General features: G+C 38.4%; 1 protein-coding gene across 3 annotated transcripts in view; it reads right to left on the bottom strand.

Annotated features, from left to right (window-relative positions):
- Positions 1-1,290: 1,290 nt before the first annotated feature.
- The window catches only part of sema5ba (sema domain, seven thrombospondin repeats (type 1 and type 1-like), transmembrane domain (TM) and short cytoplasmic domain, (semaphorin) 5Ba), a 282,636-nt gene continuing 267,728 nt past the window's right edge, over positions 1,291-16,198 (bottom strand). For 2 of the 3 annotated variants that reach the window (XM_047370497.1, XM_047370496.1), the window contains 4 exons: positions 13,731-13,868; positions 9,669-9,713; positions 6,837-7,042; positions 1,291-3,743 (listed from right to left, as the gene is read on the bottom strand). In XM_047370497.1, the coding sequence (XP_047226453.1) occupies positions 3,567-3,743; positions 6,837-7,042; positions 9,669-9,713; positions 13,731-13,868 (566 nt within the window). In that variant the 3' untranslated portion in view covers positions 1,291-3,566. Of the gene's footprint in view, positions 3,744-6,836; positions 7,043-9,668; positions 9,714-13,730; positions 13,869-13,899; positions 14,450-16,198 lie in introns of those variants that run through there. The other variant, XM_047370498.1, reaches the window with a different exon arrangement.

The raw sequence follows: 16,198 nt of genomic DNA, 5'->3' as shown, positions 1-16,198 counted from the left end.
GTGCCTATCTCCAGCAGTCTATGGGCGGGAGGCGGGGTACACCCTGGACAGGTCGCCAGTCCATTGCAGTATATCAATAATAAAAAGGAAAAATCTACATTATTAATAATATAAAACATTCAAAGTAATATAAAACTAAACAATTAAAATGGAAGAAAAGCCCTTTAAAAACCTTATGTAAAATATCATTGAAAAAAGTGCAGTTTCTGTTAAAGAACTAAATTAGGACATCCACATATTTATTACCTCTTGAAATAGCTGCAAGGTAATACAGGCATTTTACATCTGGTGCACACGATGAGAACATTATTGCTTAATATTTTAACAGAGGTTTGCCCTGTGTAAACATCAGCCATTTAGGTAAGTGTCCTCCTGACTGTTGAAGTGAGAATTAACACGACAGTGAGATCCAAAGAGTTGCTGGAGGCCTTCAGAAAGAAGATTGTATTAGTTTATGAGTCTCGTAAGGGGTTCAGGTCTGGTGTCAAAGCAGACTTGAATGTGTTGTTTATTTTACAACAGGTTCCTGCTACTGTGATGAAAGTGCATATCTGTACAACCCAGAAAGAAACTGAACAGCTTTAACTTTCACAGGAGAAGTGCAAAGAGGAAACCTTTGATCTCTAAGAAAAACAGGACAGCCAGAATGAAGTTAGTCAGAGAGAACATACATAAAGACAAGGACTTCAGCAGTAATGTTCTTTGGAGAGAAGAGTATGATACTAAGCTCCAGAACAGATGATATGTTTGGTATAAACTTAATGCAACATTCTGGGGAAAAGGTGCAAATGTCATGGTTACTGCTGCAGGACCTAGGCAGCACACCATCATAGAATCCCTCATGAATTCTGCCATGTAGTTGTGGGTGCCTGAGGAAAACTATAAGACCATTTGTAAAGAAACCCTTCAAACATTCATAATTTTATTGAAGTTATTTCAGCCTAAGAGGATAACACTAACTATTAAGGGGTAGGGTGTCTTTGTGTGGGCACCCTTATGTATTAGAATACACATTTATGTTGATATCCATTAATTAATGAGTAATGCCAGGCATATATGTGCAGTTTACCCTCAGATCCCTTAAATAAACGAAAACAAGAAAGACAAGTTATTAATAGGAAGTCAGTGTCTGTGTGTCTGTCTGTCTGTCTGTCTGCCTGCCTGCCTTCCTTCCTGGTTTATATTCAGGCTCGTAGCATCATCTTCTCTGTTTTCTAATTCAATGATATCAAAGTCTAATCCGCTGGACTATCCAAACTATTACGGAGACACACCCAGCTGGCCATAACATTGATGTGTTGGCATCAAGGTTTATTGTCCTTAATCATGTACAATATACAAAAATATAGGGTACAAAAAAGTTCACAGTGTCTAAAAGGCAGTGATTATAGTCTATATGACAGGTCTAACAGTACACCTGCTAAGTTGCATAGAAGGGCACAGAGTCTCACATCACGGGGGGCAGAGCTCAGAATGACCAATCACATGTTTGCAGCATTTAGACCAGGCCAGTCCAAAATTAGCATGATCAAAATGATCAGTTTCGTTTCCAGTTAGCTGATTTTAGATCATTCGTATAGTTTTTGATTCTCATCAGTGCTGCAGTGAATTACTCTCTCTTGTTTGAGCAGCTGGTTGAGGTCACGCAAACTACGGGTGTTCAGTCACATCACGGAGCTCTGTCCCCCAAAACAAACCTCATGGTTTATTGTGTACTCAGCTGCTGCACTTTTTTAACAACTATAAGGCTTCTTTTATTTTTTTTTAAACAAAGTATAAGCTGTACAGTATGCAGAGTCATTTATACATTCCTCTTCAGGGAAAATAATTGGCCAGAAGGCTGATGCTCCTATATACAGATAGAGCTCTCATGTCGTGCATGTACATTAGCGGAACTGACAAAAGCCTCGTAGGGTCACCATTCATCGATCGGGCAATAATAATAAAATATAGCAGTGAAAATGCCCCTTTATAAACCAAGCTGTGGTTATAAATAATGTACATTCCACCTTGAGAACCAGAGGCGCACTGCTGAACTCACGATGAACAGCTCAGACGTCACACTGAGAAAAACAAGCTAACCAGCTGACGAGTGACAGAATTTCACACACACACACGCACACACAAGCATGCACACGCAAACCTCAGTAGGGGGTGAAAGGGGTTGGCAATGTTAGTAATTATTTAAAAGAAAGCAAAAAAGAGACTTTAAAATTCATCGTTTTATTTTTGTAACATTTCACGTATTGACGATGCATTTGTTATGAAAATGAAATTAGAGAAACAAGATTTAATAATCAGTAATATTCTTATTTAACAAAATATTTCCTTCTATGCTACAGCTCATTGTGAACATAAAACCATCTTAAAAACAAAACATTTAGAAAATAACAAGTGCCAGTCTGCTAGCTTATTCTACCATCATAGAAAAACCCCAATCCAGTTCTTCAGCACACTGGTCATATTTGATATGACCACTGAGCTATTTAGCACTCAGTAGAAATGCATTTATTCAGTGGAGAATTAATTGGAGAATTAATTAATTCTCTTCTCCAGGTGTCCTTACTGATCTCGGATGAAACAAAAAGCGAAGAAACAGAATTGGGAACAAATTTCACCCCCTTCATCAGTTGTGTACAGGCACCCACGGCATTCCCAAAGCTTTTACAGTTCTGAACGCCGCCACGACATTTGATCTCATGAGCACGTCCTCGTCTTCAAACAGGATCAGGACTTTGATCGAAAGCAGGTTTTGACAATAATTCTCTCCAGCTGAGGGTGACAATGCTTCATGTGACTTTTCTCAAACAGTCATAAAAAAGCTTAATTACCTTTAAACTTCTTATCTTTCCCATCATGTTAAACACCAACAAAGAGGGGAGTGTATTTCCCTTCCCGCAAAACCAAGCTGATATTGATGTTTAATTTATTTTGTTGTCGATGTTGTTCATTCTTTTTCCCTTTTGTTTTCGTTCCCTCACTCTGTGCTGCGCGGCAAAAACGCGAACATGTGTGCCCTTTGCTCTCTAAAACTGCTTTTGTTGTTGAAGGACTCAAGTTCATTATAGGCCGAGAATGTTGCTTGTAATGGAGAGGCATAAAATGGTAACATGTATCCCCTAAAAGTGTTTATTTCATTATGCCAGATTCTCATCAGTCTTTGCAGATGGAGGTCCACGACCCGGCACCTGTGCTGAAGTAGTCACAACAATCATCTCAAAGTCAGAACTTTGTTGTATTTCTTTTCACTTGTTCCCCACATAAAGCGCTGGGTTGACACAGCTACATCCCGATGGATTCCTTACAAAAACAAACCCCCAAACCGGTTGCATAAGTTCTTGACTTTACCAGGACACAGGCTTTGTTGTCCAAATCTACGCCCCTCGATGGAAAGTTCCAAAAACACCCCTGAAAACACAAACCCCACCTGGCAGAAGAGACTACGGGAGCAGAGAGGTGACGGTGAGCAGAGAAACATTTCAGTTCACATTGGTTCACTTTTGTCACCATGGTACCGGTGTCCATTTGGGGCAGGGGGGAGTGGAGAATCAGGCGTGGGCTGTGTCTCAGCTGTTGTTACTGTTGTTGTAGGTTCTGCATGGTGAAGGGGAGGAGTTGGGTTGGTAGTCAAATTTGCCAAGCGGTGTGGGATAGTAAGTGGTTGTGTAGACATTGGTCTGCTGGAGTGGCGTTGGGTAGAAGTTGGATCTTTCGTCTGGCAGCAGGTTGTTCTTGTTCAGTGTCTGGAATGAAACAAGAGAGAAAATAAAGAATTTAACATCCACTCTTTTAGAATAATACACCTATGCTTTTGATGTACAGCACCACCCTACTTTAATAAAGCCGAAACTAGATATTTATATACACTTTAAATAAAGACCTTTTTTTTTACTGTCTAATATCAGAATCAGAACCAGAATCAGCTTTATTCAGCAACTAATCAACAACTACAGCTTTGCAACTTTGTCGTGCAAAAGGTGACGTCTTGGATAACAGGACAGTTTATTTGCAGCTGCAAGCACGCACGCACACACACACACACACACACACACACACACACACGCACACACACGAACCCACACGCACGCACTCACGCGCGCGCACACACGCACACACACACAGCCCAGAAATTAGAGTTGCTGTGTTACTGTTTTTGACCATTTTCACAGCAACATCTGAATCCTACTGAACTTACAAGGGGTGATGGTAACTAACATCCTTATTCAACTCTTCCTGCTGCTTTGATATGAAGAGATGTAGCAGGTGCTGCTTCCCTCCTAAAGATCTTTGAACTTTCTACATCTAAAGGATGACACTGAGTCATGGAAATCCTCAAAACAGACAACATGCAGCAACATATAACCTTGTACCATACTTAGTAATTAGGGACTGTTCAAAGTATAAATTATTTATTATAATTCTGAAGTATAGAGGTTTTCTTTTATATAGTTCTATTAAAGCTCGCTTGACTTAAGGGATGTAATCTCCTTGTATAGATATGAAAATGGACATTTGGAAAATGCTTAACATAATAATGAGTATAATGAATTACACAGCTACATAAGGGACTACAACTGATCCCTCGATGAAGATCAATAAAACAAAGAACATCTTTAAATTTTTGCTTGCACGTGTGTTTGTTTATAAAAAAAAACAAAATCAAAGTAACAAATCTAATTTGAATTTTGTCAATTGTACTCAGTGCTCTAATACATAGATTGACAGGTATTTACTGGAGCTATCTTAAATAAGAACAAGTTTAAAGCCCACATTTTATTTTAATCCATTTGCCAACTCTCAAGTAAAAGCCGAACATTGTCCAGGGGAAGTATTTGGCTAATGTAATCCATGTGAACAGCTCTGGAGACCAGAGCAGGCAGATAATCAGGTTAGAGTCGGTAAAATACACAAGCGGGGCAACATAAATTGGCCTGGAGCCGAGGGAACCTACAGCACAGAAATGATGTTGTGGTACATGGACACCGGCTGCGCATCCAGCAGAATCTGGCCACCCCCTGAGGGTCAATAAAGCAAATGAGTTCAGACTCTCAACACCACAATGATTTTCAGCGGCATGTGCAACCAACCAGAACAATAATGACGAGGTTTCAGGAGGCTGTGACGATCATCGCACAGAGAATGGGTATTATAGCTTAGGAAAAGCCTTTTACTGCCACCCTTTAGATGTTGGGCAAAAACAAGACAGACATAACCTCTGCAGTGTGTATTTGGATGCATTTCATCATCAAACAACTCAGTTTTGGGAAATTATTTATGTTGCCCTGACAGGACTTTATTCATTAATGCATTACACTGAACAAAATACCCCAGTACACCATAGCATACCACTTTATTAATAACACACTTTAAAAACAAGAACAGTGCTGGACAGAAGAAAACAACATATAAAATTAAGGAAGACAGACCAAGAATAAGAAGCAGGTAAACAACAAGATAGAACAAGAAATAAAATAAATAAAACCACTGTCAAAGGTCAATATGGGTCGAATGCCAGGGAGTAACAGTATAATTTTAAGAGTCGAAACCTGTCTGATATGTTTTAGTAAATCATTCCAGAGTCTCAGAGCAGCAACAAAAAATGGTCAAGTCACCTCTGAGTTTTAATTGAGTCTAAGGAACAACTAAAAGCCTTTGGTCAGCCAACATAAGCAAGTCAGATGGTTCATTTAAATAGAAAGGTTCTGACAAATAAAACAGAACAGGCGACTGTGGCTCAGTAGGAAGAGTAGTTGTCTTGCAATCAGAAGGTTGTGGGTTTGATTCCAGCTTCCTCCTGCCATAGGTCGATGTGCCCCTGGCCAAGGCACTTAACCTCAAGTTGCCTACCGATCTGCATATCGGTGTATGAATGTGTGAGCGTCAGTGAGTGCAATTGGGTGAATGTGGCTCTAGTGTAAAGTGCTTTGAGCGGTCTGTATGACTGGAAAAGCGCTATATAAGTTCAGTCCATTTACCATTCCATTTAACAAAAAAACAGTACAAATACATTTACATTTATTTCAAGTGAAAGTTTAACTGAAAGCCACTTCACCTAAATTTGAAAGAGTTGGAAAACAAGATTTTAAAATGAAAAGTTAAACTCTAAATGACAAAATGCAGAATATCTATTTTAGTATCAGTCTGTAATCTGCACGTTCCACCTTAACAACATCTTTCTAACAGCTAATTGTTTAGTATCATCTTTTTAATATCTGTTTCTCTGAAGCCTGAAGCCAAACTCAGAATGACCCTCAGGGCATAATCAGTGAGCAGTGAGCCCAATAACACAAGCAGATATTTCTATGACTGATCTGAGAACTCACCCACACAAGTCATATGAGTTCATCATGAGTTCAATTAATTGTATACCAGCAATGCATAGTTACCGGCTGTCCAGAAGCATTTTACTTTAGACTGATGAGAAAATCCATACGAAGAGTAAACTTTGAGAAATTGACAGCAAATTACACATGTATATAAACATAAAATAAAAATAAAAAACGTTTCTGGACTTGTTCTCTGTCCATTTATAGTATATGTAAAGCAATATAAGTGTTCTAATGTATGTTGAAGTTAATAGAACACATATATAATAAATAAGTTAATTTTCAGTTATAAAGGCTTAAAACCTGCAATAAAGTATAGCAAAAGAGAAAGGAGGAACAACAGAGCAGCAATTCATCTTGTGTGGTAATGATCTATTTAGATAACTGAATTAATACAAGCATGAAATAGAAGCTGAGTTATACTGCTGCTTTTTAATCTATGCACCGTGTGTTTGCATTTGAAAAAGATTAGGTGAACACATCTCCGCTCTTCCTTCTAGGACCACATACCTTAAACTCCATGGGTGTGTACTTCTCGTTCTTTGGTGTGGTGTTGCCCTTGTAGTTGAGGTGGTTCGGGGTGGTTGGATGAATGACGGCAGACTCTTGCGAGGGCTTGTGGAATCGTTGACAATAAACATAGATCAGGAAGGACAGCAGTCCCGCCCCCAGGAAGCAGGAAACGCCAGTGGCAATTAGGTGGATGGAGGTGAAGGCTGGCAAATGAAACACAAACTTTAGCAAAGGTCTTAAATAAACTATTCAGACAAGGAGATTTATGTATTGCCCAATATTACCATAATTATCTGGGTAAAACATGGTACTTCTAAAAATAGGAGGGATCTTCAAACTGGATTGGTATGCTGTGATAATTCATACTGACTCCATGACTTTATTCCCTTTTATGATGAACAATTTACCGCTGGGACTGCTCCCACTGGAGCTATTTTACTCCACAATCAGTTCAAAGATTGCATGCAAGGCTGCTCTCGGTCACTTTATCCATTTGTAACTCTGTATGGACATCTATAATTGGTTGGGGTGAAATTTGAAAGACAGATTTTGTCACCTACTACCATCATATTCGAGTCTTATAGACATTAATGAAGTAAGAGGGACGGATCTGACTGAGAAACCAAGGACCAAATTAGAAACTAGCTAACAGTAATTCCCAACCTGGGATTCACTGAGAGTGTCCTTTTTTTTTTAACAGCAGCGTTTGTCAATTTTCGAACAGCAAAGTCAGGCCACATATTGAACTATCAAAGCTGTTTAAGGATGAAGTGCATCAAACAATACTGTTGCAAGTGTATTGGTTGTTCTGAAGATAAGGAGCTATAGGGAATAACAGCATATCTTCAAAGAACATTTTATTATTTGTTGCAGCTGGAGCAAAGTGTTGGAAAAAGGAAAGGTCAAAAAGATAACCACAACAATTTCCACTGGAGTTGAAATAGTTTTGAGGTAATGTGCACCCTGTATTTTACTGTGGCCCAATTTAAGTACAGATTTACCTTAACATGAACACTCCTCAGGAGGAAATTATTTTATGAATTGACAACATTGTTATGTACTTAAAATTAATCATTTCCAGTCTCAGTTTCTACTTTTACAGCCTTAATAATGTTAACACGTTCTTTAAAATGTTAAACACAGACAGTTCGAGCACAGTTCTACAACTTAATCAGAAATGTGAGTGTGACTGCTAATGCAATGCGGGGTTGCTTCCACAAAGTCTTCAGAGGGGGAATAAGGCAACAGATGCAACAAACCAAAGCTATAAGTCAACATTTAGCAGATGGCAATTTTTCTTTAGGATATAAGATTGAGATATATATTTAAGAAATGATAAGAATAGCAATTCAAACATTTTTGGTCTTCCTGCTATGAGTGGTAATTAATTATTTATATTAATAGCAGAGGCAACGCTACACTGTGTGAATAAGAGCAATTTCAGTCTTGCTCTTTTGAATCCCAAACAAACCACACACATGTCTAGACAGTTTCTCTTTAAATACCTTTTTACCTTCCTTCCTAATTTTTAGCCATCTTACTGGTACTGGATGAAGCAACATCTGAGTAGCATTACCTAGGAACAACCTTGTAAGGTAATGGAGGTTGCAAGTGAGTTCACTGATCAAATAAGATTTAAATTTTCAATATTAGTAAAAAATGTCATAGTAATATTATTTTAGAATTTTGTGATGACAGTATTTATTATAATCAACACACATTGTACTTCTCTTTCTTTTTCATCATCACAATCTCCCCACCACTCACCCAGAAATTTCTGATCCTGGTTGCCAAAATCTATATCAGCTGTGGGTTTATGGGACAGTGAACGTCCATTCAAGAGTAGAGTTGGATTACACAGTCCTTGAAGTAATGTAGCCTACCAAATACTGAATCCAAGCAGTCCTTTGCAATTTCGATACTGCATACATTCATATGGCAATAAGGATTGCGATTCAATATATTGTAAGACTAGCCAGCCAATTCAACCAATTTTTCACCAACCGATTACTTGATGCATCTTCAGCCATAATAGAAATTTCATATACTGTTGTCATATACATTTAAGCCTAAACTTATTCATACTCCTGGCAGATTTATGTTTAAAGTCATATTTGAATTTTTCTTCTGAGTGGCCTACCCAGAGCCTTAACGTGCATCTGATATAGAATCTGCAAATGGAGCTAAAAAGTAGGTTGATGGTAAAGAGGCCTTTCAGCCTCAAAGATCAACAAAGATAAATTGTCAAAATACCAGTGGAAACATGGAAACAGCTATTAAACATTCCTCATAATCAGTTATGAGGAATGTTTAATTGCCTTAATGCCTGTATATTATATCAGATTATAGAGAAGGGTATAAATAATTTTTGGCATGCTATTTTTGTTAAAAAAAAAAATATATATATATATATACAAAAAGAGAAATAAAAACATATGAAAGATGATACACCCTGTACATTGTCTTATTATTTATGGGGAGATACCGGTGTTATTTTCAGTTTGAAAGAAATACAGTAAATAATATAAAAAATAATGTCTGAATGGTTTATTTATTTAATAACCTGTTTTCAATAATTATTCAAGGCATTTTGGAAGCATGGTGTTTTCTGTGTTGAGTTTGGTCTCCGAAAAACAAACATTTCACCAGACTTGTAAGAACGTGATTCTGGCTAGCTCTTAGGCCTTTGCAGAGAGTGAAGCAACAGACATGAAAATGAACATTTGATGCATAAAAACACACATCGCGTTCTAGACATCTATGGAAACATAGAGGGGGCAACACACACTTAAACATGCTCGAAGGTCGGCAAGCTGTTAATCCACTTACCTCCACATTGTTGGTCCTTATCAAAACCAGATGCTGGAAGAATGACTGTGGAGAGGAGAGGAACACATGTCAGACACACAAACAGGCATGCAAACACACACACACACACACATACACACACACACACACACACACACACATGCACACGTACACTATCCCTGGAGGAACATTCTTCCGAACACAAACACCGACTGTGAAACATGCAGAAATGAAAACAGTGTATGAGAAATGTGGGAAATTGAAATAAATTCACCATCTTGAGCAAAGGGGAGCGTAGAGATTATTTTAAAGTTAATGTATCAGTGAAACCAGAACCTTTCCACATCTAGACAAATGAACTGTTGAGTGGAATTCCCTCCTAGTTTTGTTCCATCAAACTGAACCTGTCTTCATTAGAGACGTTTTACACCAGGAACATAATTTACCAGTTCAATACATCCGGTCCTTCTGCAAAAGTCTCCCCAAATGGATGAAGCCTGTGCATGGATACGTGAGTCAACACATTTAATTACTGTGCCACATTTCCTGATTAATTTCTTTAGCTAAAGTCAACCCCCCCCCCACCCCCACCCCTGCCTCCCCCTCTGCTGGAGACCTTAACCGATCCTTCATGGCCTCACAGAAATGTGCAATATAGCCTGATGTAATTTCGTGTTGTGACGTCCCATTAATATTAATCACCTTCGTCTGGACTCATTAGAGATTCAGAGACTGGAGAGTCCTACGCTGGCAGGCCACCAGAGATCATTTCAGGTTCATTTCAAAGTTTCTGAGATCCACATCAGCATAACAAGACGTGCTGAGGGCCAATGGAGTGAACTGCTGACTTACTGATTTCACACAGACCTAATTATGGACAATTAACAGAGACCAGTTTCTGGCACAATGATATCAACTACACAAACACAAACATGTTTGTGTTTATGGAGGTTTGTGAGTGAAGATGATGACTGAGATGAAGCTTAATTACCACGACTGATATTTGATAACAATAAGAGTCTAAAAGGTGAATTATCTGCTTTGTTAAAAAAAGCTACTTGTAGGATTTGGTAAAAAGAGACCAAGGAAAAAATGGATCAAACCTAAAATAATCTGAATAAAAGCAAACTGTAACTAGAGTACAAACCTCTACTAAGACTAAACAACTCATCAATATCTGGATATTGTTGGACCTGAACCAGAATTTGTCCCTTTTTGAGATAAGACGTTTTTACGTCTAAAAGAATCATATTGACAATAAAAATACAGTGGTATAGAGTATTACTTTGTTGGTGAAGGCAATTAGAGGACCCTCTGAGTGTATCGGCACCAGTGGTAAAAATGTTTGAAATGTCTTAAAATAAACAAATGTTTTATTGCAGCATCTTCATCTCATGCTAAATAAATAAATAAAAAAAACCTTAAATTTTTTTAAAATTATGTTTCAAATAGTTTTTTTTAGATCACCAATGACACAATCACTAGTAACCCTAACAATACCTTAAATATATATATTTTGTTTAATTAATAAAAAATTTGCTTTTTTTTAACCCGATCAGACGTTTTGTAAATTTCTGAAAGATTATCCATGCAGAAATTACGATCTACCGGCAGTCACAAAAATTACACTGAACGCAATGAATGATAAAACTCAAGTGGTAAAAATGGAGGCGCTAAAATCAAAGCAGTGAATGAAAACAGGCAACATCAGTCATTTTCTACCACTTATTCCATAGTGGGTCGCGGGGAAGCTGGTGCCTATCTCCAGCAGTCTATGGGCAAGAGGCAGGTTACACCCAGGACAGATCACCAGTCCATCGCAGGGCAACACACAAACACTCATTCATACACCTAAGGGCAATTTAGAGTTACCAATTAACCTAACAGGCATGTCTTTGGACTGTGGGAGGAAGCCGGAGTACCTGGTGAGAACCCACACATGCACAGGGAGAACATGCAAACTCCATGCAGAAAGACCCCCGGCTGGGAATTGAACCCAAGACCTTCTTGCTGCAAGGCAACAGTGCTACCAACTGCACCACCGTACACCCCTTATGATAACCTTAATATTTCTAACTTTAATATTTAACATGTTATCATTTAATGACCTTAAAATTCACGGATTCAGATTTACCATGTTCAGTATTTCACACTTTTAACTCAGTTCAAATTAATTTTTGTTACTTTGACCACTAATACGCTACAGGAGATCCTTCCTGCCCACAGCCATCAGCATCTATGGATCTCTGAAGAAACCTGCATGATATAAGCTACAACAACATTTCATTTCCCTTTGAGATTAACAAAGTATTTTTGAATTGAATTGAATTGAATTCAATATATGCCAGTTAAGATAAGCAGCAGTAATGCACAGACACCCTTATTAATCTGTCTGGTTGAAATTAAAATCTGGATGAGGTAAGATTTTCTTAACCTTAATGAAAAAAAGACACAGGAAATCTGGTTTAGAAAATCTTATCCCCCCACCCAGCCCCACCATATCGTAGCTGGTGCTCTTGGTTCCTTAACTACTAGCAGTTACTCTGATGTAATGAATTTGGGTGTTATTTTGGACAGTTCTCTCATAGATAAGTGTTGTTTCTAAGTCAAGCTTTTTCCAACTACGGGTCTTTACTAAAACGAAGCCTTATTTATCTTTTAGGGATGGTTATTCATGCTTCATCAACTTGCATTAAATTAATTAGTTAATTGTTCTGTTTTAAACAGGTCCGTGATCTCCTCAACATCTACACACCTACACACCTTCCGGTCAATGTGCCTGTTCTCCTTGATCTTCCAAGATTAAAGCAATGCTGTGGTTGCCCCAAGACTGTAGTATACAGTACCTCTACATGTCTGCACTGCTCAGAGCACATTATCTTTTAAATCCATTTCTTTTCCTTGACCTTTGATTCATTATGAGACACTTAATACAGTAGTTCTTAGAAATTTTCTGTCTTTTATTTTATTTTTATTACAGTTTTACTCTACTTGCTATTTTGTGATTGTAGGTGTAATTGTGAAGCACTTTGGACAACTGTTGTTTGTTAATGTTCTTTCTAAACACATTTGACATTGACATGACAGAAGGACGTATTTCTCTGGGTCACTGATGTGCAGGCTGGAGCAGGAACCATATATAACTTATAACAAACAGAGATCAGGACGGTAGGTGTGGTAAATTTGTTTTCCAAAACTCACTGTTAGAGCAATTTCAATAAAGAGACTCACCAAGTCACCTTCTTTGAGAGCTTTAAGAGACAAATGTATTTTCTACTAAATTCTACTTGAACCATGTGCTTAAATCTTTTGAAGCTAAAATTAGATGTTGTCAGAAACAAACACTCCAGGAAATGTCATAAAAGCACCACTATTAAGTTTGGCGTATGATCTGTAAAGCTGTGGGCATCAGACCCAAAAGGAACTAGAAACCTTGTTAAAGTGCATGGAATCATGAACTTTTTGAAATACCAGGATAATTTCAATAAAAATCTCCTGGTATACCAGTAAACAGAAATAATGGCAGCATTGGGTCTTTCGATGTATGGTCAAATCAGAACAGAATTGGTTCAGCAGACATAAAATTAACCTTTTTCCACTGCCATCTCTTGCCCCGAGATCTAAATCCTATAGAGAAACTATGGGTTGTGGAGAAGATAAGAGAGCAGTAGAGAGGACTGTGGACTCTTTTACGATTTAGAGAGATGGAGTGATTAGATCCTTTTATTGCAAGTCCTGTGCTGTTGTACAAAGTATTAACACCAGGGTTGCTAATTGTGCCACAGCTGAGTTTGTATTCAAGGCAATATTGCAAGTTTTAATAGCATTTGAAAATGACTTTTTCTCAGTCTAAAATAATTATTTCAAATTTTCAACATCAAGGGCCTGATGCAAATTTCAGTACTAAAAGTCATATTTTTGGGAGAATAAGAGCTGGTAACGAGTTTTATAACACCGAAGAACACAAAAGTGATTGTGCCATCTAAGTTTTGAAAAAAACATCTAATTTTGCTTTTGAACTGCCAGCCTCAGCCTTTTATAAAATTGTGAAACGACGCTACATATGAGAGTTGACCAACTCACCAGGTATTTCATTGCAGTCTCTGCGCTGAGTGTTGTTCCCCACACAAGGGCTGTTGCCCTGAGCACCACACACTCGACTTCTCATTTGGAAGCCTGAGTCATCACAGGCTGACCACAGTGACCAGGCCATCCATCCACCTGAAAACAGAAAACAAGACAAAATCAAAATAAACCCAGACATCCAGAGGGTCAAGTTAAACCCAGAATGGCCTGGAAATCAATGCGCCCACCCAAGCTGTTACCACTTCAGCAGTTGGCGAAGCGACCCAAACACACCGAAAAAGGGTTTGTGATGTAAACAGGATCCAAAAAGTAAACCCAAAGACTTTGTTTAGTGCATAGCAGAGATATTTGTCTCCCATGCAAGGCTCCAGGTCCATTTCCCCGCAGCAGGCAACCAAGCAGCAGACAAAAGCTCCTACCCAACAGGAATAAAGAAAGCTCCCCACTTTCAGCACCTCCTGTCGAACTATACACTTGCTGCACTCTTTTGCCCTGCATTCAAAAGCACTGGAGTGGAGGGAGCACAGGGTACAATGATGAAAGACTGATGAAAAAAGCTAGTTTGGTACTCAGCTTGCACTTGAGTGTGCAGTTTTGGCAGAAGGAGTCTTGGTAAAAGGAAGAGGACGGACCACTTTTACCTTTCTTATGAATCCCGGACTGACCAACTTGCCACTTTGTGTGCACAATCTGTTCCCTCCTTTCAGCAAAAGCCTCTGGGCACATAAAAACAGCAAGTAACTCAAATGTTAGAATAACTTGAACTCTGATGAGGCCCAGGGCTTCTCGTTGGTATTTCATCTGGAAACCTGTTGCTGTGCTCAGTTCACAGGAAGACATTTTACCATTTGGGGGTACTAAGTGAAGAAGAAGAGCAATTTTCAGTGTCAGTGAAATGTTTAAAAATTAGGTCAGAGACAGCATATTGATGGTAGAAGCCACTGAAAATGTCTAGGCACACCAGCCATTCATTCAGGTTGTGAGAAAGTGCGAGACTTTCAGGAGATAACAAGAAGATTTAACAGACTACAGCAGAGCTGCTCAGTGTTAGACTTTTGAGTTTTTTAAACCTGTCAGCGAGTGTAAATGGTGAGTTTAGAAATGTTGGCAGCTTTTTTGAAAATTAAATTCAGTAAGGGTCTAATTTCTCTCGGGAATACACACGAAAAATGCTCTGTTAATAGAGTCTTTGATTTAAAAACTACAGTAAAACACCATTATAAAGTAATAATCACAGCCCAGGCTGCTATCTGTATCGAACGTCCGATGCTAAACTCCATTACCATTTTGGATTTGTTTTAACAGCATCTGTTCCCTCACACATGCAGCACAATGTTACAACTGCTTTTATATAAATAATTAATCTTACAAAGAACGTACATCAGCATTTCTTGAAAAATAATATTTTCATTGCTGTTCTCATATCTTCTACTATTATAACTCTTAAAGAAAAATCAATATTGGTATAAAAACAAAGTGTAAAAAACAGAGATTGGCCCCAAAATGTTGTTTGGTGTGTCTCTGAATATGAATAGGAGCATAAAATAACCCAGTGACTAACAGCCAGCGTGGCTCTAAATACACATGCACAGACAGATGTTTCACCAGGACAACCCTAGTAGAAGAGGGATCACCTGCTGGCCAATATATGAGCAGACAAGCAGACTGATTTGGGGTTAACCGGATGTCTTGGTTCATGTAAAACAGGAAAGCATTACGAAGATATAACAAAGCCTGATTAGTATCTAGAGTGAGGGAGGAGCACAAAGCCATTGGGTACTCTTTGTAATTACCAGGGAGGCTGACGGTATGCATTACTCTCTCTGTGAATGACAGTTTGATTGATTCAGAATAATGTCAGCTCAGGAGAAACAGCCATTTAATTCAGGTAGACAGCAATAAATGCAGCTCATCCGTCTAAACACAACCTTTTACACAATGATTCTGGGTCACTTTTGATTTCCATGAGAATAAATAAAAAGAGAAACACAAAGCGCTGGTCATTTGATATTAAAACCAAGAATCAGAGTCTGAAATCCTGTGGGATCTGATGTTGGACTAATCATCTCGGATTAGGAGACTGATCTCATGAATTTTTCAGTGACCATAGGGAAACAGAACGGAAGAAGATGATGGAGGAATGGACAACCTTCTTAAACATGCCACATACCATCCCTTTTATCATGTCTAGGTTAACAGGACTGAAAGAACAGCTGTAAAAAACTGCTTTGTGTTACGTTGTTAAATAAAAACAGTATACATACGGATATAAAATATCCGTATGTATAACAGCATGAATGGATCTCTTTTTAAAGGTTTTCAGAGAAGTTGCCATGGTGCTCAAAGCTCCAGCGGCACAGCAGGGAGGTTGCTTGTTTCTCAGCATGAATGTTTATCTATTCATTTATCTAAGACCCACTCAATTCAGAAAAAAATAAATGAAGGTGACTTATCAAAGGGGGCAG

Source organism: Girardinichthys multiradiatus, chromosome 7 (genome assembly GCF_021462225.1).
Source record: "Girardinichthys multiradiatus isolate DD_20200921_A chromosome 7, DD_fGirMul_XY1, whole genome shotgun sequence".
Taxonomy (NCBI): domain Eukaryota; kingdom Metazoa; phylum Chordata; class Actinopteri; order Cyprinodontiformes; family Goodeidae; genus Girardinichthys; species Girardinichthys multiradiatus.
This window is presented reverse-complemented; position numbering and strand designations above follow the sequence as displayed.